The 22,485-nt window shown below is 41.6% G+C and overlaps 1 protein-coding gene across 2 annotated transcripts; it reads left to right on the forward strand.

Moving 5' to 3' along the window:
* The first annotated feature begins 13,633 nt into the window (after positions 1–13,633).
* On the forward strand, positions 13,634–18,253 carry Znf397 (zinc finger protein 397). Of its 2 annotated transcripts, none has more exons than XM_051202100.1 (3): positions 13,634–14,143; positions 14,357–14,528; positions 17,106–18,253. In XM_051202100.1, the coding sequence occupies exons 1-3, from the start codon at positions 13,730–13,732 to the stop codon at positions 18,131–18,133; spliced, it is 1,614 nt and encodes a 537-aa protein (XP_051058057.1). In that variant the 5' UTR covers positions 13,634–13,729; the 3' UTR covers positions 18,134–18,253. The 2 variants fall into 2 exon arrangements, with proteins under 2 accessions (XP_051058057.1, XP_051058058.1); XM_051202101.1 differs by having other exon boundaries at positions 13,635–14,143; positions 14,357–14,498.
* Positions 18,254–22,485: the final 4,232 nt, after the last annotated feature.

The raw sequence follows: 22,485 nt of genomic DNA on the forward strand, positions 1-22,485 counted from the left end.
CAAGCTGAGTCAGAGGTGGACAAAAAGGTACTTCAGTCACCTCTGAGTGACTATGAACCACCAAAGCAATGGGACTCTGAGGCCTACCAATGCCACACGATATGAAAGGGACACAAAATATAGGAAAAAGAATACGGGAGGCATGCAGCTGGCAGGGGACAGCAAGTGGTTTCTGCAGGAGACGGATGCCTTGAAGAAACGGAAACAAGGGTCTGCTGGTTGTTGCAGTGTTACAAATATTACAACAGCTTGCACATGCATGTACTGTTGTGCTTCACTTATTCTTTATAGACTAGAAACTTAGGCTCTCATCTGTAGATTAAATATTTAAGGGCAGAAGGGAATTATATTCTCTTTACTTGCTAGGCCTACGGAGATGAAAATCAATTTAAGGAAGCAATTATTTTACAGAACATTAACCTAAATTATAAGATTAGGAATGGGGTGATTATAATGAGCAGTTAGGAAAATCAAACGTGATCCTGGCTAAGACACTGAATGTTGAGTTCGGAGAGATTTTGAGAATTTTCAGAGCCAGTCCTGCCTTCCTGACTTCTGTGGAAGCTTCCATAGGAAACTACTGTTATCGAAACACTGGAAACGTGGGAAGAGGCCACACACAGCTTTAAACTTTTAAGATTTTTTTTTCCTTAAGAGATGAAGCGGGGAATAATTGACAGTGAATAAGTAGAATGTACAAATTTAAGTCTCTGACTGCTAGAGGCCAGTCTGTTTCATTCTCCTTAATCCTGTCTCAGGTTGAGTCTCTCATCCATGGCCCCCAGTGCTCTCTCTACCCTGCACCTTCTTCTGTGTTAGAATTCTCTTGCTGCTTCTGTCTCACCTGCTAATGGGTTTCTGGACAGGGCTCCACATCTTTTATTTACTCTGATGTCACAGAACTGAGTAGTGTGTCTGGCTCATTGGCGTTTACTAAATCTTTTTTAACTTAATAAAGTACTAGACTTTTAAAAGTTACAGCACATATTTTATTACCAGTGGCTCTTTAAATATCCAACAGCTTCATTTAGTATGAATTTTGTTTTTGTATATTCTATCAACTAAAATGTCACTTTACAAGCTGGACATGGTAGTGCATGCCTTAAATCCCAACACTCGGGAGGCACGTCGGGTGGATCTCTGTGAATTTGAGGCCTGTCTGGTCTGTATGTGGAGTTCCAGGACAGCCAGGACTACATAGAGAGACCCTGCCTCAGAGAAAGAAAAAAACGTCAGTTTACAAAGCTAATAAGAAAAACTGAATGGTAAAAATGTCACTGTATTCCTTTGCATATATATTGTGGCCCTGGATTTGTGATTTTAATGGGGTTCCTGTGGGCTCGAACCTGTGCATCTGCATCCATGTGTTTCTTGTGATTTTTCTTTGTCCCCTTTCCTTTTGTTTTGTGCTGTTCTGATTGGTTTGTCTTTATCTCATTATATTTTATTTCATTCTATTATTTTCCCTTGGGTAATGTTTGTTTTTTATATCTATTTTTATGTGCATTAGTGTTTTGCCTGCATGTATTGTGTGAGGGTGTTAGAACAGGCATGAGCTGCCATGAGGGGTGCTAGGAATTGAACCAGGGTCCTCTGGAAGAGGAGCTAGTACTCTTCTTAACCACAGCCATTCTCCAGGGCCTGGGCTGCTTCTTTTCTAACAGGAGACAGAAATGTGGAGGGAGACAGAAATATGGAGGGGGAATATATATTGTGTGTGGGGGGAATCTATTTTCAATAAATTTTTTAAAAAGACTGTCACTGAGCATCATAGTGAAGTTCTCTAAGGCTAGTTTTGTTTTCATGACTCAAGCTGCTGCTTAAAAGTTAACTTTTTCCAGCTGGGCAGTGGTGGTGCAGGTCTTTAATCCCAGAATTTGGGAGGCCAAGGCATGTGGATCTCTGTGAGTTTGAGGCCATCCAGGGCTGTTACATAAAGAAATCCTGTCTCAAAAAACAACAAACAAAAAGTTAACTTTTTTCCGTCATCTCTGTGTTCAAGTTATTGAAATTATTGCAGGTGACTTGGTTCCTCCCAATGCTATATGTTTTTTCCTTTTGGTTTGAATATTGTGTGACACATCACACACACACACACACGAAATCTAAATTTCACACACACACACACACACACACACACACACACACACACACACGAAATCTAAATTTCTGTACCCAAAAGGTGTTACCCTGTCAAGGTCAATGAGAAGCTATAGGCTCTACTTGCTTCTTCTGAAGCGGCCCTGCCTTGTGTGACCAGGAGGTGGCAGCATGCTCCACCAAAATGTCACCAGATTGCTGTGCGCCCCGCCTTCTCCGTTTTCAGAGCCGCCCCTTAACTCCCGCCTCTGAAAACGGTAAACAAAGAGCTTCTGGCTCCAGCTGACCGTTATCAAAGCCACGGGGATTGTGGAGTGGGTTGCAGCTACTAATTATCGCTTATTGGCTAAGAGAGGAAAGAAGAACTAGACCTCGGGAAGAAAGAAAGGAAGGAGGGACGGAAGGAAGAAGAGAGGGAGGGAGGGAGAGGGAGGGAGGAAGGAAGGAGAAAGTTCAAGAACCCTGGAACCTCATTATCTGCATATTTAATGACCTTTCAAGCTAGTACACATGAATAAGATTTGGTTTCTCTGCACTGTTCTGGAGGTTAACCCTTTACCTACTAACATAGATAGCTACTGACTATAATGAAATCAAACAGCTACAAAAACTAGTAGGGGATTTTAAGCTGGTTAACTTACTGATACTGTGGATATGTAAATTCTTCCAGTTTTGCCAAGGAATTTATCCCTGGAGTGGGGCCCTTCTGTTCAGACTGACAGTCAACACACCATGTATCAAACCTATGTTACCAACATGTAATCTTTTTGTGGAATAATGGAACTGTAATTTTAGGCTAATAGATTTTAAAACAGACATACAATTAGTTGTCTGTTTGGTTGGATTTGATTCTGTCAATAGCAAAATGTATTAATATGTATACCTTCCTAATCTGTTTTATTCTACCAGGCTGATAGGCTTGCCTACAAACCATTAGTTAACAAGATCTGTGAATTAAACCTTCGAGGCTTCCTGGCATGCTTTTAAACCATTTTTGAGTGCTTACTTTTTGTAAGATCAGGTACTATTGAAAACACAAAAATAAACGGATGACTTGCCAGCTTAGTCGTCTTCAGTAACAAAGAGCAAAAGGTTACTAAAGATGGTCTTGGGGCTGAAGAGATGGCTCAGTACTTAAGAGCTCTTCCTGTTTTCCAGAAGGCATTTGTGCAGCCAGAGGGCATCTGCTAATCCCAGCACCCACATCAGGCAACTCTCAACTGTAACTCCAGCTCCAGGAGATCTGATGCCTACTCCTGGCTTTCAAGGGCTTTCTGAACATATGGCATATATACACAGAGACACATAGATTAAAAATAAATAATAAAATCTTGTTTTAGGGACATTCTCTAGAGTGAAGGCAAAAAAAAAAAAAAAAGTAGTGTGACTTGAGAGAAATAAGAATGAATAAATGACCAAATAAATAAAAAGACCAAAGCTCTTCATTACTTATTTAATTGCAATGTAGTTAGTATCTATGTTAATGGGTGTAGTTGTATGTAGAAGGTTAGTATTTTTCTTTTTTTTTTCTTCAAGGCTATTATGAAAGGAAAGACGATATCACATATCAATCCTGTTACCAAATTGCTGAAAGTTTACTGAAGACTATAAGATTAGAAATGTTAGAAATGTGTCAAGTAATAAATAGAGTCGGAGCCAGGCTCTGGTCTGGTGTTTCATGAGAAACCCAAAGCCTTGGTGAAATGGCCCTATCCACAGGCAAGTCAGCTCCCCTAGCGGTACAACCGCAGAAGTGCAGTTGTATAGCGTCACTCCCAGTCTAGAACACCGTTCACTAAGTTCTGAGTGCTCAACTTCTTGCCAGAGCTTTCTGTACTCTCCATGTGCTCTGGAGATTTGGTAAATGTGAGAATAGGAAGGAAGATGGTGGTGCACAAAGAAATCAAGTAAGGAAATTTACCAAAGAATAGAACTGAAATGGCAATGAAAACGATCTCTTAAGGAGAATTGCTAAAAGTAGCCACATCCTGCAAAGCAAAAGCTAAAACGTAGAGAACCAGGAAGAGAGGAGCAATGACTGTGTGCAGATTCTCACTGTCTCTCTGTGTCTCTTTTATGCAGAAAAACAAACAAACAAACAAACAAACAAAACGTTGTCTTTACAGTTTGGTGTATCTAAAGCACACATCGGTTCCCGGGAGTGTCAGGCCACAAGAGCTCAGAGGACCTCATGAACATACTTCCCTCCAAAAGCGCACCTCAGGGCAGTGTCCTTCCAGCTATTAGTCTGCCCTACAATACTCTGCAGAGACATGTGACTGCCAAGGGGCAGACTTGACTGAACCACAGGTTGCCCTTTAATTTAGGTTTGCCTTGGGTGAAACTTTTTTTAAAAAATAATAGTTCTAAGTGCTTTTTTCTAAGTGCTTTAGAAGGTCCTGGGGAAACAAGTGTAGGTCACGTGTTGGCGGAGGGGTGGGGAAGGCAGCAACAGTTTATACCTATTATGGAAATGTCATAATAAATCCCATTGTTATATATAATAAATACATGCTAATGAAACATATTTTGAAAAAACTGAAGGTCTGGAAAGAAAGGCCAACAGTTAAGAGTACTTGCTACTCTGTCATAAGGACCCAAGTTTGGGTCCCTGCACCCATATTGCTCACAAACACCTATAACTCCAGGTCCAAGGGGTGCAGCACCCTCTCCTGGCTTTCGTGTACACACACACACACACACACACAATTTAATGGGTAAAAATATTTGTAGTATGATAGACAAGTCAGGGATAAAATACAAATTGGAGATTTTTTTTTCAGTAAAAGAGCAAAGTTATTCCTTCAGAGAAGGAATGGAGAGAGATAAGAATTCTGAAGCCATGTTTGACAGAAGCCTAGATAAAAGGTTATACAGATGAGTTAGCTGGAGACAAGGGCAGAGGACATGGTAGAGAAAAATAGTGCCTTGCAACCTCAAATGGCTGTCACCAATGGAAAATGCCAGAGACTAAAATCTCATTGTGTTCAAGGGTTCATTTCAGGGATGAAGAAACAGAATTTCATCAAGCCGACAGTAAAATAAGTAGGTATTTTCATCTCCATGCTTCCACCACCATCATACCTTAGAGTGAAGCCATAGCAACCTTAAAGGAATCCAATACACTTGCAGCCTTAACGGAATCCAACACACCAATATGCTCTTTTTCAAGGCTTTACATGTGCACCGTATTTAGAATGAAAGGATGAAAGTATAGCTTAACTCTCTAATGACCACTAAAAGTTAAAAATTAAAAAAAAAAGTTCATCAGCATGTATTTGAAAATCACCCTAGATGCATACAAAGCTCAGAAAAAAAGAAAAACACATGAAATAGATTGATCACGATGACTGGTTTCTGGATATTATTATTATTATTATTCATAATCACCTAGTTTCTGAAGAATGTTGTTATCCGCAACAATAGTCTGGGAACTGTTATGGGTCATCTTGTCCACAAAGAAAATTAATAACTAAAAGATGGGCCTCATAGCAAAAAAAGGAAAGACAGAGAAAACAAGAGCCTCTGCCAATAGATATAGTTAACTCCCTGACTGGAAAGTACATTCTCCCAGCCGCTCAAGGACAAGGCCACTGAGCCCACTGGTTCTTGAGAAAGAAAATTCCCTAACCTTGCAGGTATGCTAAATCTCTATAACCTAGGAAACCTTACTAACCATTCCAAATTTTGAACTATCCCATGACCTTGCTTTTAGGCCTAATGAAAATAACAGGCTAGCTTTGAAACTGGCCTTGTTAGCGTTGATGTAAATCCTATAAAAGCTATCTCAATTCTGCCCTCGAGGTCCTCAGTCCTCTACCCCTGCGTGGCATATGACTGTGGACCCCAGTGCACTTGGAATAAAAACTCCTCATGCCATTTGCATCAAGACCGCTTCTCGTGAGTGATTTGGGGTGTCATCTTTCCTGTGTGAGGGCATGAAGTTCCACGCTCTGTGGGTCTTTCAAGAATAAGCAAAGATATGGTCATTTTGGCTTTTGGAGAGGTAATAAGCATCAGCCTTATAAAGTGTCACTTGGTTGCAGAAGCATGAACAAAGGCCTGCGTTCAGCCACCAGCACCACACAGACGGCATGGCATGGTGAAGCACACTTGTAACACCAGTCTTCAGAAGTGGAGGGGTGTTGCAAGTAAGGTTTTTCCTGCCGGCCTGGACCCACCGTGGCACCAGCCCCAAATAACACACAGAGACTCTCTATTAGATATAATTCTGTTGGCCAGTTACTAGTATTTCTTATTGGCTGGCTCTTTCTTGATGATTAACCCATTTCTATTAATCTAAGTATTTCCACGTGGTCTCATCTTACCAGAGAGTGGGCCCGGACCTCTGTTGCCTCCCATCTCTACATGCTGATTCCTCCCTACTACTTCCTTGAATCCTCCTCATCTCCTAGCCCCACCTATCTTGCTTTCCTATTGGCCAACAGTGATTTATTCATCAACCAGTATGAGAAACATGTTTACAAAATGGCATCTCCCGTCAGAGGGGAGATGATCAGAAGTTCAAGGTGTTCCTCAAAGCCAACATATGCACTGACTGAATCAAAGATCATAAGAAGATGCCAAGAAAACTGTGTTTTCATCTAAGGTCCAAAAAACACTGAATCTGGCCACTTTTCCTTGGCCAATGGGTTCAATTTTCCATGAGAAAGTTTAAGGCCAGCTTGACCTATATTAGTGAGTGGCAAGCCATCCAGAGATACACAGCAAGAACCTGATTCAAAACAAACAAACCAACAAACAAAACAGCTTTTTAATACCTCTTTAAAAGTACCAGATTAAACTGCATTGTTACATCAACCTTAAAAACTGTGTTCTTTAATTCATTACTAAAAACAAATGAGCTACAGTTCCTGCTTTGAACTAAGAAATCAATGACATCTATTATATCCCACTTAGTTCAAACCACAGTCAAATCCTGTTGGTATCCAGTGGCATCAGAGAAACAAATTATTTTCCAATAGCACATTTGGCTTTTATAAAAATCCATGAGAGAGTTGAAAATATCCCTGTATTCAATCATGGGGGAGGCATGGGGGTGCAGAAAACTAAGATTCGATGTGATGCTACTGTCCTCATCCCTTTTCAAGGGGACTTTGACAGCAAACTTGAAAACAGTCAAGGACACAATAAATACAGAAGCTCCAAACTTAAGGAAACAAAATCTGGTTGCTCTTGAGAAGTCAAAGGGTTCAATTTCTCACTGAAATGTAAAACCATATTTAAAAAAAAAAATCCCTGCCACCAAACCCAGTTGCTATTTTTTTTTTCAATGCTGAATTCTTTACTTAGTAGAAATAACAGGTTCTTCCTGGCTGGTGTTCTCTCTCTCTCTCTCTCTCTCTCTCTCTCTCTCTCTCTCTCTCTCTCTCTCTCTCTCCCCTCCCTCTCCCTCTCCTGCACAATGCACTGCTTAGAAACTCAGGGTAGAAATTACAACAGAAAATAAGGTCTGAAAGGACAAATGGGTGATTTTTGTCAGTTTGAGTTTTTGACATTGTGTCTGACACTTAAAACATTCTAGACATCACTGTTTACTCAGATAAAACTTCTGATTAAAAACGTGTGGCCCTGAGGTCAAGACTCTAGATATCACATCACAGTTCCCAAACTAACTGACTCAGAGTCGTCTTGTGGCCCGGTGAGATGGCTCAATGGGTGAAGGCCCCTGAAGGTTACTAACCCAGACCCCAGTTCCAGCCATTGTCTGCTTCCTGATCCACAGTGATGTCAAAAGCTGCTGCTTTGCTCTCGCCATTGCCACAGATCAAACCTCTCCACCACCTCTCCCATGACAACAGACTGAAAGCCATCACAGCCATGAACCAAAGTCCTCCCTCCTTTAAGTCTCTGTGTGTGTGTGTGTCACAATGACATAAGAGTAACTGATACTAGAAACCAAAATAATTCTATTGTACCCCCCCACCTATGTTCAATAATTTCTGAGATAAGTATTTCCCATCGAAGCAGTCCGTGTCTGTAAGATGAGAGGAAGGACCTTTGAAGGCACTAGCATACTTGAGGACAATAAACACTGAAGGAGGTTCATAGAAAGGGGAATTTTTGTGAAGGGCTTCAAGTGTCTGTTTAGCTGATATCCCAAATCTGGGTGTTGGTTCCAAATATCATTTGCAACTAAGTAATTGATGCGTGTTTTTAAAATATGTGGCCCAGTGTCTTTTTTACTCTTATTATATGATGTTCAACCCAGTTGCATATAGTCCCTCACAATCAATGCTTGTGACTTGCACAAGGGGAAAGAAGTAGAAAAGAGAAAACCACAACTTTTCTTTTGAAGGGATGTTGAATGGTCAAAAGAATCAAGGAAATCACTTCCATGTGAAAGAATCAGATTGAGGTCTGTCTGTCCTTGTCCAGGTGTCTCCTTGTGTCCTGAGTCTGCAGCATTGCTGTTTAGTGGGTGTGGGGAGTCACCACCCACTTGCTCCACTAAACTCCAGCAAGACATGCCATTGATTCAACGGATTTTCAACCTGAACATCACTTCCATGTCAGTGGTGACTTTAACCACTTTCATGTTTTTCAAGCACATTGTATAATTCGAGTCAGGAATCTGCTCAGAAATACAGCAGGTTTCAAAGAGTTCAGTTCAAGATGGGGAAGGGTATGGCAGAGCAGCCTACAACACAGAAGGCAAGAAACAGACGGACTGGGGGCCATCTTGTAAGGAATGACTTGAGCCTGACATGTTTCTCAGTGTTTCATTGTACGTACTCAGGAATCCCATGACCCACTGAAATGGATGCTACTGTTGCACACGCAGCATCTATGTACTTCTCTACTCCTCTACTTTTCATAGATAGTCCAAATTTCATGCACCCTACCAGAAGATCTGTGTCCTTCAAGAGAGGCTGGCTCCCTCCTCGGTGCTGGGATCTTAATTGGCATGAACCTATCTAGGAGGCCTTCCCTACATCCATTGCCTAAGCATATGCAATTACAGCAATTTTAGCCAATGAGACACAAGGAGAAAATCTGTTTGACAAGCGTTTTCCTTAGCCTTGAAACAGAAAAAGAGCAGTGTGACACCATCTGTCACCGGACCTGAGAGCACCACCTGGGGATCAGAAAAGGAAACCAGACCAGAGAACAACCAAGCACATAGATGGCAGACCTCGAACAGGCAGACATCTAGAGACTAACCAACATTGTCGGGAGGTGACTTCTCATAAAGCAAGGCCTGGCAATCTCTGCTGTACACTGCTTGGATTCATTGCCATGGACCTGTGAGCAACAAAACGTTGCTCTAATATCTATGCCTTTAGAGTGGTATGTTATCCAACAATAGGCAACAAACACCAAGCAGTATTATTCTGACAAAACACACCTACACACACACACACAGATAAGAGTTTATTTGGAAGCCAAATATGAGTGGTCATGGCCAGGGAACACAGATTTAGGCCACCCCAAATTAAATGTTCCAATGTGGAAGCAGTTTCATGGAGTTCATATAGCAACAGAACAAAGAAAGTCATGAACATCAAGACACGTTTTAAGTACATTGACAGACATCAATTAGCTAACTAAGTTAATACATTTCAATGGAAAACTAGTGGTCTATACATTCCAAATGATGTAACTACTGGTCACAAAGCTATTAAGTCAGATACACAGGAGAATAATATATGGCTATTAGAGGGCTAAAGATGGCCCAAGATAATTTGGATCTAACCTGCAACATCCCAAACTCTCCAAGTCACTGAAGTTCCCATCAGTTGATCAGCCTTGCAAAAGTTAATTTAAGGTAGCTTTTTTTCTGAGAAGTTTTGCTCAAACTTATCGATTGCTATTTTTAAATTGCTATTATTTCACAATGCCTATGATTATTGAGTTATTGTTAGTTCTAGAGCCTAATGGATATTGTTTCCAAATATCTGATTTACGTGTTAGCTCACAAAAGAGAACTTACTGTTTCTATGTTATCACTTTGTTACTCTTTTTATTAACATTTTAAAAACAAATACAAGCTGGGGCTGGAGAAATGGCTCGCCAGTTAAGAACATGAGCTGTTCTTCCAGAGAACTTCCATCCATTCCCACATGGGGGCTCACATTACCTGTAACTCCAGTTCCAAGGGACCCAAGGGTCGCACACACATGCAATATATATAAACACACACACACACAAATACACATATATAATAAAAGTAAGTATTTTCAAATGAAGACAGAGGAGCCTGGAAAGAAGGGGTGAAAAGCACTTGCTGCTTTTGCTGAGAGGGTTCCCAGTACCTACACACACAGCCACTGTCACTCCAGTCCCAGGGGATACAACGCCCTCCTCTGGCCCCTGCCAGCAATGCCTGGTATAAATAAATACACACATAGTTAAGACATTTATACACATAAACAATATTTGAAAAAAAAACCCCGATTTTGAAGCGTGTCTGGAACCCGAGTCTGTTTGAACCAGACTGGAGCGCCGGAATCCGGGCAGCTCGGCTGTGTGCACTGACTGGGGCTGCGCACGGGGGAACCAGGCGGCTGCCAGGCCGAGCCGCACGACTGAAACCCCGAAACCCCTTGCTCGGTGCATTCAGCCATAGGTTTGCTCTTGTCAGAGGTCACGAGAAGCGGCTGTTACCACAGGAAAACTGGGAGAGCGAGGAGGCGGCAGGGGGCGGAGGCGGGTGGGAGACCCCCACGTGGGAGGGGGCCTTTGTGTGCGTGCGTGCGTGCGTGCGGAAGGGGCGGGGCCGGCGGAGTCCGACGCGCGCGAGCGGAAGGGGCGGGGCCGCGCCGCGGGTCTTTGTGGCCGCTGGGCGCCGCCGTGGCCGCTCGTGCACCGCGGCGCTGCCGGAGGGAAGGCGGGTGACACGTCCCGGGCCTGTCGAGGCCGCGCGCGCAGCCGCCGCTTTGCGTGGGGACAGCCCGGTGATGTCCCCCGAGGCACGCGCCTACGCTGTGCTTTAACCCGGAAGCGAAAAGCAGGCGAGTGCGGCGGGCTGCGGCGGGAGACGGGTTGGTGGCGGGGGCCGCGTTAGCCTGGACGGGGAGCGGGGTGTCGTCGGCGCCCGGTGCCTTCCTCGCGGATCCCGAGAGGGGCGGAGCGGCCGGGGCGAGGGCGGGAGGCCGCGGTGGCAGAGGAGACTTGACAGGGGCCAGGCTTGTCTGGTAGGGGAGTGGGGCCGGGTTAATGTGTGAGCTGGGACACTCTCGGCCCGGGCAGTGGGTGGTGGCTGGGGAGGCTGCTCATTCTGCGGCCAGCCAGTGCGCTTGGAGCCGGGTTTTAACAATTGAAGGGCATACAGGTCCCTGCATGCACTACCCTCTACATATACTATCCCCTGCGTGCACTACCCTCTACATATACTATCCCCTGCGTGCACTATCCCCTGCATGCACTACTCTCTACATATACTATCCCCTGCATGCACTACTCTCTACATATACTATCCCCTGCGTGCACTACCCTCTACATATGCTATCCCCTGCGTGCACTACTCTCTACATATACTATCCCCTGCATGCACTACCCTCTACATATGCTATCCCCTGCGTGCACTACCCTCTACATATACTATCCCCTGCGTGCACTATCCCCTGCATGCACTACTCTCTACATATACTATCCCCTGCGTGCACTACTCTCTACATATACTATCCCCTGCATGCACTACCCCCTGCATGCACTACCCCCTGCGTGCACTACCCCCTGCATGCACTACCCCCTGCATGCACTACCCCCTGCGTGCACTACCCCCTGCGTGCACTACCCCCTGCGTGCACTATCCCCTGCGTGCACTACCCCCTGCGTGCACTATCCCCTGCGTGCACTATCCCCTGCATGCACTACCCCCTGCATGCACTACCCCCTGCGTGCACTAACCCCTGCGTGCACTACCCCCTGCATGCACTACCCCCTGCGTGCACTAACCCCTGCGTGCACTACCCTCTACATATACTATCCCCTGCATGCACTACCCCCTGCATGCACTACCCCCTGCATGCACTACCCCCTGCGTGCACTACCCCCTGCGTGCACTACCCCCTGCGTGCACTACCCCCTGCGTGCACTATCCCCTGCGTGCACTACCCCCTGCGTGCACTATCCCCTGCATGCACTACCCTCTACATATACTATCCCCTGCATGCACTACCCTCTACATGTCCCCTGCATGTGCTACTCTCTACATATTCTATCCCTTGCATGTACTACCCCCTGCAATCTTCAGGTCGTGTTTGCTTTATTTCCCAAGTCTAGTATGTGGTGACTACCATATTTCCATTGAATTTAGACTACCGCAGCTTTTGAGAACTTGAGTTGACTCTTTACGTCCATAATGACTTTTTTTTTTTTTTTAAATCCAAGCTAAGTATTTTTCAGTTACTGAATTCCTCACTAAATTCATTCAGAAAGCCAGACTTTTCCATAATACTGGCTCAAAAGAAAGCTCATACGCACTAAGTGCCTCCATGTTCATTGAAAAATTCATTATACTAATGGGACCAAATGGCAAATATCCAGCAATATTTTATTTAAACAAATCCATGTTTAGTGGGGATTTTGAAATGTTACTACCTTAAATGTAGACCAACACTACCTGCTATAATAAACAGTAACTTAGAAATTAAGCTAGCATCAGATTATGCCAAAAGCAGGGCATGGGGTTGGATGCCTTTAATCGTTGCACTGCAGAGGCAGAGGCAGGAGGATCTCTGTTAGTTCAAGGCCACCATAGCCTACATAGCAGGCTCCATGACTAAATAGACCCCATCTCAAAAAAAAAAAAAAAAAAAGGAAAAAGGAAAAAAAAATCTGCCAGAGTATTATTATCCTTAGTCTCATTAAAATTTTGTGTGGCTGGGGATATAGCCATGTGATAGTATGCTTGCTTGTCTGGCATGGTGAAGAGCCTGAGTTCAAGTCCCAGCACTGTCAAAGCAGGACAAGGGTGCAGCTTAGTAGGAAAGTGTCTACCATTCCCAAGGCCCTGAGTTCATTCCCAGCCCTGAAAAATGTTCTAGTTTACATGTGGAGTAAAGAATGTAATCAGAACTGAAACAATTGAAAAGGAAATAATCCCACTATGTAATTCATGTTCATATTTCATTCTTACACTTGTAAAAAATTTTTCTGTAATTAGTAGTAGGAATTTTACACAGTAGTAGGTGTTGGAAAACAGAAGTCTGCTGACCCCGCCCCCTGAAGATGAGCAGGACAAGCATGGCCATGTTGCTATGTCACTCATTACCGGGCTGCATAGGGGACTCAGTTTCCCTTTTAAAGCAAGCCCGCCCCCCCTTCCTCTCTTCCTCTCTCTGTCTCTCTCCTGCTTTTGGTTGGCCACCAGCTTACCCCACCCTCCCTTCTCTCCTCTCCACCAATAAGCTCCACGTGGGCACTGAGTCTCGTGTTTGTTTCATAGGTGATAACTGTAACAAAAGAACAACATTTTGGTGCTATAATCTTAATACTTTTGACTGATTTGTAATCTTAAACCTGTTTCCTTTCAAAATGTTACAAGTTTTTAGAGATTTCTCTTCCTATGCTATAAGTTAATAGTGTTTTCATATCTTGTAGGATCCTCCCCAAACACAAAACCCAGTTGTACTAAGGTGTTTGTGAGCTATTTCAGCCCAGAATGGCTATGGAATCCAGAGCAATTTCAACTTTAAAACCTCAGGATCAAGAAGAAGATGAATTAATACTAGTCAAAATAGAAGATAGTTTTTCCTGGAGTCAGAAATGTAAACAGAATGGGAGTACCCAGTCTTGCCAAGAATTGTTTCGTCAGCAATTCAGGAAGTTTTGCTACCATGAAACCCCTGGGCCCCGAGAGGCCCTGGGCCGACTCCAGGAACTTTGTTACCAGTGGCTGATGCCAGAGTTGCACACAAAGGAGCAGATCCTAGAACTGCTAGTGCTGGAGCAGTTTCTGAGCATCTTACCTGAGGAACTGAAGATATGGGTTCAGCAGCATGGGCCAAGAAGTGGTGAGGAAGCTGTGACCCTGCTGGAGGATTTGGAGAAAGAGTTTGATGATCAAGGGCAGCAGGTGGGGACAGAGATATGATGTGTTGTTGGGGAAAAAAATTGCAGCCTACTGTATGTAGTATCTTACCTGATTAAAATGTCTCTGAGGAACCACAACCTTGATATAACAATAGCACACACCTATCTCTGCACTCCTTCCCCCAGTCCATCAGCTGTGGTAGTGGCCTTATTAGGCTGCTTGAGATTTTTACTCATCATATTTTACTGGTTTCAGGTCCCAGATAGTCCACAAGGACCATCAGTGTCATGGAAAGACTTGACATATCTCAAAGCATCCCAAGATTCAACAAGCATCCAAGTCCGGCCTTTGAAGACACAACTGAAATCCTGGAAATCTTGCCTTTCCTCTAACAGTGGTATGAATAGAAACTTACCTTCAAGTTTATGTAAGTTAGGCCTCTGGTTTTGAAGATGCAGACTTGCATTTATAAATGTGTTGCATGTGAACATCACTTGTATTAATGAAAACCAGAGAGCTCACTTCAGCAGCCTTGTATTCAGTGACCATCATGAATTGCAAGCATCCTTCCTTGTATGAGTTTCCCTGTCACTGATTCACTTAATCATTTTATAACTTTGTAGAGTGCTAAAAATGTCTAATGCTGTAGTAGATATGTTTCCATTTTCAAGGAACTTTGAGGCCTTCATGAGTGGTTCACAAGAAAGCAGATGCTTGCTAATGCAGTAAATTATGGAATACAAGTAGTCACTGTGTGGGTACTGTGGCAGCACATAAAATGACGCCAAATCTGATAGATCAAGGAGGGTTGGAGAGTTGGCCCAATGGCTAATGAGTATTTGTTGCTGGATTCAATTCCTAACACCCATGTGGCAACTTACAACTGTAATTCCAAATCCAACACCCTTTTCTGACCTGTGGCACCATGTATACACTTGGTGCATAACATATATGCCAAAACACTCATACACATGAAATAATCTTTAAAAAAAATTTTTTAAAGAAATATTCAAGGAATGACTACTTCCTGGAGGAAGAAACACCTAAGCTGTAATTCGAACTATGAGTAGGAGAAAGCCAGGTAATAGGTAGTAAAAGCCATTAAGGTGAGAGAATAAAGCCATCATGGAAACTATAAGTACTTCAGTTTGGTTGGAGAATGATAAGGGAAGACATAATGAAAGAGACCCTAAAGGAGAAAATGAGGCAAAGTTGTTAAAGCCTTTATGTCACACTAATTCATATCCTACTTGTAAGGGGTACAGTTTAAGGGCAAGGATAAGGAAGTGTCATTCTTGGATTTGTGGATTAGAACTCAACTACAGAGTATAGAAATGATTTGAGAAAGGCAAGATTATAGAAGCTTATTAGAGACTTGGAATCCAAGAGGCCACAGTGAATGAAGAAAACTGTGTTATTCTGGGGCATAGAGATTAAAACTGAATCGTATTCCTCAGCATTAAAAGTGTATTGCAGTGATGGTCATCATTAAAAGCAGACCGTGAAAGAGTGTAATCTAAATGTTAGATGTGATCAAGTTTCAGTCTTGAACAACTTGGTTAGTAATGGTATTGTTCATGTAAAAGAAAATAAAATCTCATGTATTTGATATGGTACATTTGGGTACAAATACAAGGAAAATTACAATATGACAGTCTAGAGCTCAAGGTAGAATTGAAGACCTGAGAAGATATAAGCTTAAGTATAAGTAGTAATTAGAATCTAGGGTAAAGAGTTTTAACAGTGAAGATACATGAAAACCCAGGATAGACTCTGAAGGAACATAGTTTTTAAATTACTAGCCCTAAAAATCTAAAGGGAAAAGCTAAAACAACAGGGAGAGAGGGAGGGTCACCTGTAATGTCTCACATTTTTAACTGCAGCCTTTGGGTGACTATAGGATTTCCCTAAGTTTGAGTCAAACCTAGTCTGCAGAGTGAAAGCCTGTGTCAAGAAAAATAAAACAATGGAAGGTATGGATCAGTATCATGCTACAAAAAGCCTAATATCCAAAAAGTTCCCATTCAGTTATATATAATTATAAAATTGGTCACCTTGACAAGATTTCTATCAGTAGAAGTTGCAGAGTTCAAGAGGAAGGTAAACTAGAAACCAGACTTCAGAATGGGAATGACTCCAGACAATCCCTTTTAAGAAATTGAACTGTGAATGTGAGGTTGCTCAACAGATACATAGGCAAGGAGTTCGATTTTTTTAAGGAGAGAGGGAGTGACTTGAGCTTAAATGGTAAGTGGATTATCTTGGTTTGTTTTGGGTTTCTATGGTAAAATACCCTGGCAAAAGCAACTTAAGGAGAAAAAGATTTATTTCACCTCATGGTTCCAGATTACATTTCATTATTGAAGGATAGTCAAGACAGTAAGAACTTGAAGCAGCTAGTCACATCCACAGTAAAGAGTAGAGAAAGGATGAAAACATACATGCTTACTTCTACACTCAGTGTCTCTACTCCTACACAGTTCAGGACCCATATCCAGCGACGATACAGTCCACAGTGGGCTGGGCCTTATCACATCAATTAACATAATCAAGATAATTTCCCCCCACAGACATGCCCACAAGCCAACGTAATCTAGACAATTCACTGACATTCTTCCCGGGTGACCCTAGATTGTCAGGTTGATAATTAAAAACTAACCATTTCAGAAAATTTAGAAAATAATAGAAAAGTATTGAGCAGTTGAACAGTTGAAGCCTTAAAGGGAAGATGAAGGCTTTAGCATTGGGAAAGAGAAAACATCCCAGGGGGCAGTGACATCTTTGTAAGTAAACCCTTTTATTTTCTTTCACATAAAAAGTGACTAAGTTAGCCATAGTGGAGATGACATGTAATCCCAACTACTTGGAAAGCTGGGTAGAAGAATCCCTTGAGACCAGAAGTACCAGGCTAACCCTGGAACATAGCAAGACTTGAGAATAACTGAAAACATGTAAATTATGGAGTTTTACTAATTTAATTTTTGTTTTGCTTTTACCATTTCAGATTCTCAGAATAGTGAAACAACAGCAAAAGAGGACATTTTAGAAGAAAAATCACCAGAACTCTCTTGGGATCCTTCATTTAGAGGTGTTAGTGAGCACAAAAGCAATCTAGAGTGGCAGCAAAGAAATTCTCCTCTCCACAGGGGTAGTTTTAGTCAAGTGATCCTCACACACAAATCCTTAGCAAAGAAAGACCATTGTGATGAATCTCAAAGATGCTTAATTCTAAGTACAAACTCTGTAACATGTCAGAAAGTTTCCCCAGAAGAGAGACCTTACAGATGTGATGTATGTGGGCATAGCTTTAAACAGCATTTCTCTCTAACACAACATCAGAGAATCCACACTGGAGAAAAGCCCTATAAGTGTAATCAATGTGGGAAGGCCTTTAGTTTGAGGTCATATCTCATTATTCATCAGAAAATCCACACTGGTGAAAAAGCTTATGAATGTAATGAATGTGGAAAAGCCTTCAATCAGAGCTCAGCCCTCACTAGACATCGGAAAATTCACACAGGTGAAAAAGCTTGTAAATGTAATGAGTGTGGCAAAGCATTCAGTCAAAGTTCTTATCTAATTATACATCAGAGAATTCACACTGGTGAGAAACCCTATGAGTGTAACGAATGTGGGAAAACCTTTAGCCAGAGCTCAAAGCTTATTAGGCACCAGCGAATTCATACAGGAGAAAGACCCTATGAATGCAATGAATGTGGGAAAGCTTTTAAGCAGAGCTCCGAGCTGATCACCCATCAGAGGATACACAGTGGAGAGAAACCCTATGAATGTAGTGAGTGCGGAAAAGCCTTCAGTCTGAATTCAAACCTCATAAGACACCAGCGAATTCACAGTGGAGAGGAACCTTATCAGTGTAATGACTGTGGGAAAACCTTCAAAAGGAGCTCAGCCCTTGTTCAGCACCAGAGAATCCATTCTGGGGATGAAGCTTATATATGTAATGAATGTGGAAAGGCTTTTAGGCATAGATCAGTGTTGATGCGTCATCAGAGAGTCCACGCTGTTAAGTAACAATGCAATGACTACTAAATACATCAGTATATTTTTCTCTATATTAGATAAAAGGTTGACTTTGATTCCATAAAGGCAGTTTGAAAAAAAAATAAGTGGTCTTCAGTCAGTCTAACTTAACATTATGCAGCACTTCCCAATGCTACTTCGAATGTGTTTTTGAAACTTCCTAGATATAAGACCATTACTTTGAACTTTGCTCTTAACATTAGGAATACTCGGGGGAACAAAACCAGTAATGTATTATTGAGACCTCATTTTCTATGAGAATGTCATGGGAAAAAAGCTTCATTCCATCTGTCTCACTACATCTGAGTGTCTGTACCAGGTTTGTAAGATAATGTGGACAGCATGAAAGACTGCTTAAGAAGCTCAAAAGTCTACTCAACAGTAGCCAGTCAACAAGAAAAGTGAGGAAACAGTTTCATTGATGATTTGTTCATCCCAAGACAGGCCCAAAGTAAAATGAAGAAAAAGATACAAATTAATTTATATAAGCTGAGGACCCTGCCGATTTTCCACCCCTGTGCACTAGGGCCTCACATGCTTGGTATAAGTCCTAAGTTATTTTTTAATCCCTGCTTTATACCAAGGACTAGAAATAGTGAAAAAAAAAAAAAAAAGTAACTTTTACAGTCTAATAGCCATTGCCAGTCAGGTAATGGCATTTTAGTATGGTCAGTCTATTACAGTTGGAGGGGGGCAGGTAATTTGGGTTTGAGACAGGGTTTCTCTGTGTAGCCTTGGCTGGCCTGGAACTCACTCTGTAGACCATGCTGGCCTTTGCCTCTCAAGTGCTGGGATTAAAGGCGTGTGTCACCACTGCCCAGCACTTTCCCCATTTCCCTCTTGCCCAAGAACTTTTTAGGTAAAGGAAACTGAAATGATTAGAAGAATGAGGAGTTAACCAGGAAGGAAGATCGGGTTACAGTAAAGGAAGAGATTTTTTGTTTAACACCAGGAACAAAACATGGACCATTGCCTATTGAGTTCAGAATTGGCATCACATCTGTGAGAAGTATGACTACAGCCAGACTCTAAAGCACTGCATATAAGCCTATGAAGAAGTTTCTATTAATAGATAAAATCCTAAGAGCTCTTGCTCACAGCATTATGAAAAGCTTTGTCTTGGTCAGTGTGGCCTAATGGAAGGCTAGTGGGTGTTTTCCTGGCACAACCTGAGACAATATTTAAACTTCTACAGTGAGAGTAATAGTGCACTATATAAGAGAACAGCCTAGATACACTCTCAGTTCTTCAGACAGTATTGGAGTTGCTGTGTTGGAAGATGTCATAGCAACTGTTTCCAAGGCTGCTTCTCTACCATTTCTCCATCTGAGCACAATTGCCTTGCTCAGGTGCTCAAAAATTGTCAGTTTCTGGATCTTTGGCTTTCTCTCCAAGTGTCATGCACATATCTTGTCTTATGTCAGCAATATTTAGCAGTATCTTGAAATTTTTAAGGACAGTGCTAGAGAAATGACAACAGAAAGTGATAATTATTATTAGGACTTTGCCTTTTCTAGGGAAACCCATCAGAAAGAGTATCCTAAGGCTGGTGCACAGTGCATGGTGGGAAACTGATCAACTCAAGAGCCTTGTCATCCCTGCACTCTGAACAGTCAGACAAAAGGATGAGACATCAGTTTGAGCTACAAGATGGGAGCCCCACCTCAAAAATATTGGGGAGAAAAAAGTCAATTCAAAGTTTGGAGAAATGACATCTTACCAAAATCAAATCTATGTAGAAACAGAAAAATTTTATGAGGACACAAAAGTAATGCTGTCTTAGACTTTTATAGGTGAGTATGTACTATCAAATAAAAATAATGAGCTAAATGCCTAACGTAGATGTTAAGTAGGATGTTACAAAAGGGAAATACTCTAGAGCTCTTAGATTGATTAGAGGGAAATACAATGGGTAATTGCCAAGGGCTTTGTATATGTGTTAGTCATTAGTAAAAATCATATTTTGCACATAGGAAATGGAGGCTATCATACCTAAAAGTCAGAATTTTAACTATTCTGGAAGCACTTTATCCTGTCCATGTAAAAGTCCCATTAACATTTAAACAAATCATAGATGTGCTAGTGAACAATCCATATATGTCCAGTCTTACAAGTTAAAGATACACTGGAATAGAAGTGAAGAGGATTATTTTTCATATAAAATTAACAAGGATTTGAGCAAATTAAAACCCTTGCGCTAATGGGCTGTGAATATCTCTGGCGATAAGTACCAGAAGCCTTAAGCACTGCCTTGGACTTTGAAACCCCATCCAGAAATATATTTAAAAAATCATGAATATGGCAAGCTGTTAAAACAAGTTAAATATTCACAATATATTAAATATACAAGATGATGCCATGTAAACCATGCATTAAAATAATGGAAATATACAAGGCCAAGATGTTATACTGGTTCTGGGTGGTGAAGTTACAGTTAATGTGCTTTTTTTTTTTTTTTGTATTTCAAGTTTTACTGCAAAATCTAATACTGTTTATAGAGGAAGGCAGGAGAATATAGTTCAGTTGTAAAGCATAAGTTTACCATGTTTAAGGCTCCAGGCTTAATCCCTAGATCTCCAACTCTAGGCAGAGCAGGTAGTGAACAAAAGCCCAAAGTAGGGGTGAAAATAAGCACTTGCCCTCTATGACATCCCTGTCTTATGTCTTAACTAACTTTGACCTTTCATGGTTGAGGTAATCAATGCAGACATATCCTTCAAATTATAAATTTCTGTGCAAATTAACATGTGCATGAAGATTTATGACTGAGAAAATCAAGTCATGAGCTTAACAACCTTTGCCATTAGTGCTTTTTCCATGAATTTAGCATGAGATAAAAACACATCTCATGTCTGTATGTTAAAGGAGCTGAAGATGATCTTTATGAAATGGAGTGGACACCAGCATCAGCTGAAAGGAAGTTGTCTTTTTCAACAGCCTTTTCTGAAAGAAACTAACTAACACCCTTCTCTCTGCCCTGTCTTGTCTTCCTCTTGTTCCAGTGACATTCTCCAAAGCAGTGTTTGCTTCTCATGGATTTAAGTTACTTTCATACTTTTCTCTTCCTCATTTCCACAACCTGCAACTAAAACTGAGAGGACTGAATTTTTCAGTCATTTGACAGTGATCTAATACCCTACTTCTGTTTGTGAACTGCTGAAGAAGAAAGCCATATCTCTTGAGGCAGCCTAGGCTTCATGTGAGACCCTGTCTCAAATTCCTCAAAACATGGGACTAGAGAGATGGCTCAGAGCAGATACTGCTCTTGTAGGGGACCAGAGGTTCTGGTCCCAGCACACACATTGGGTGGTTTACTTCCTGTAACTCCACTTCAAGGGGATCCAGTTCTCTCTTCTGGCCTCTGTAGGCACTTGCATTCACATGCACGTAGTTTAAAAATCATCATTCCAAAGATTTTTTATTTCTGACTTAGTATTGAAGATGTCTTGGTGTGTTCGGTTATGTGTATGAATTTAAAAGACTCTTGCTTTCATTCCAGTGCTCCAGCACTCAGCCTAGCTGCCATAGCTTCCTGATGGCTGTTTAACCCAGGGACTAGAAACTAAGTGTGCTACTTCCCTTTTCCCCAACTCCTTCCCACCCTCCAGCCTAACTCCCCTTAAGTTGTATTCCTTTACATGAATGATTTAAAAGCAAAACTTTAACATTTCAGTTTTATTACAATACATTCTATTACATGCTGATATTAAGCAACTGGAGTGTATATTGAACATATAAATATTAAAGTTAGCAAAAAAAATCATACTAAATTTTTTGCCAAAAATATTAGGATTATAGAAAAACACTAATAGGAAGTAGCTTAAAAGTTAATTTTGCTATGGGTAACAGGATTATGGATGACATACTTCTCAATGCAGTCAGAGAAAGGGTTGAATGATATTTAGAACATTGAGTCATTCACTTGTTATCTATATGAAAATAATTTGCTGTCCATTTGAATTATCCCTTTAAGTTGGATCTTAATTGACAATTGCACAATCTTTGAAGCAAGAATTTTACCAATTTTACCTCCCCTATTCATAATTGCTATTATCACCAAGTCTTCAAAACGGGTGCATTTTCCTAAGTAGAAAATACCCTCAGCAATTGTGGGTCAATTAAAATTGCCAAATTAAAATCAAGAGTTTTGTGGAAACTGAGAGGTTGATTCAGTATGTATTTCCTTCAAGTGACTCACCATCTGCAAATGTAATGCTGAGGAAGATTCCTTACTCCAGTGACCCTTACTCCAGTCCAATGTATGCTGTTTCCTTGGTATGCATGTATGACTTTACATTAGAAACACTAGGGTTTTCTTTTACTACGCTAATTCTAAATACTTT

This window comes from Phodopus roborovskii, unplaced genomic scaffold (genome assembly GCF_943737965.1).
Source record: "Phodopus roborovskii unplaced genomic scaffold, PHOROB, whole genome shotgun sequence".
Taxonomy (NCBI): Eukaryota; Metazoa; Chordata; class Mammalia; order Rodentia; family Cricetidae; genus Phodopus; species Phodopus roborovskii.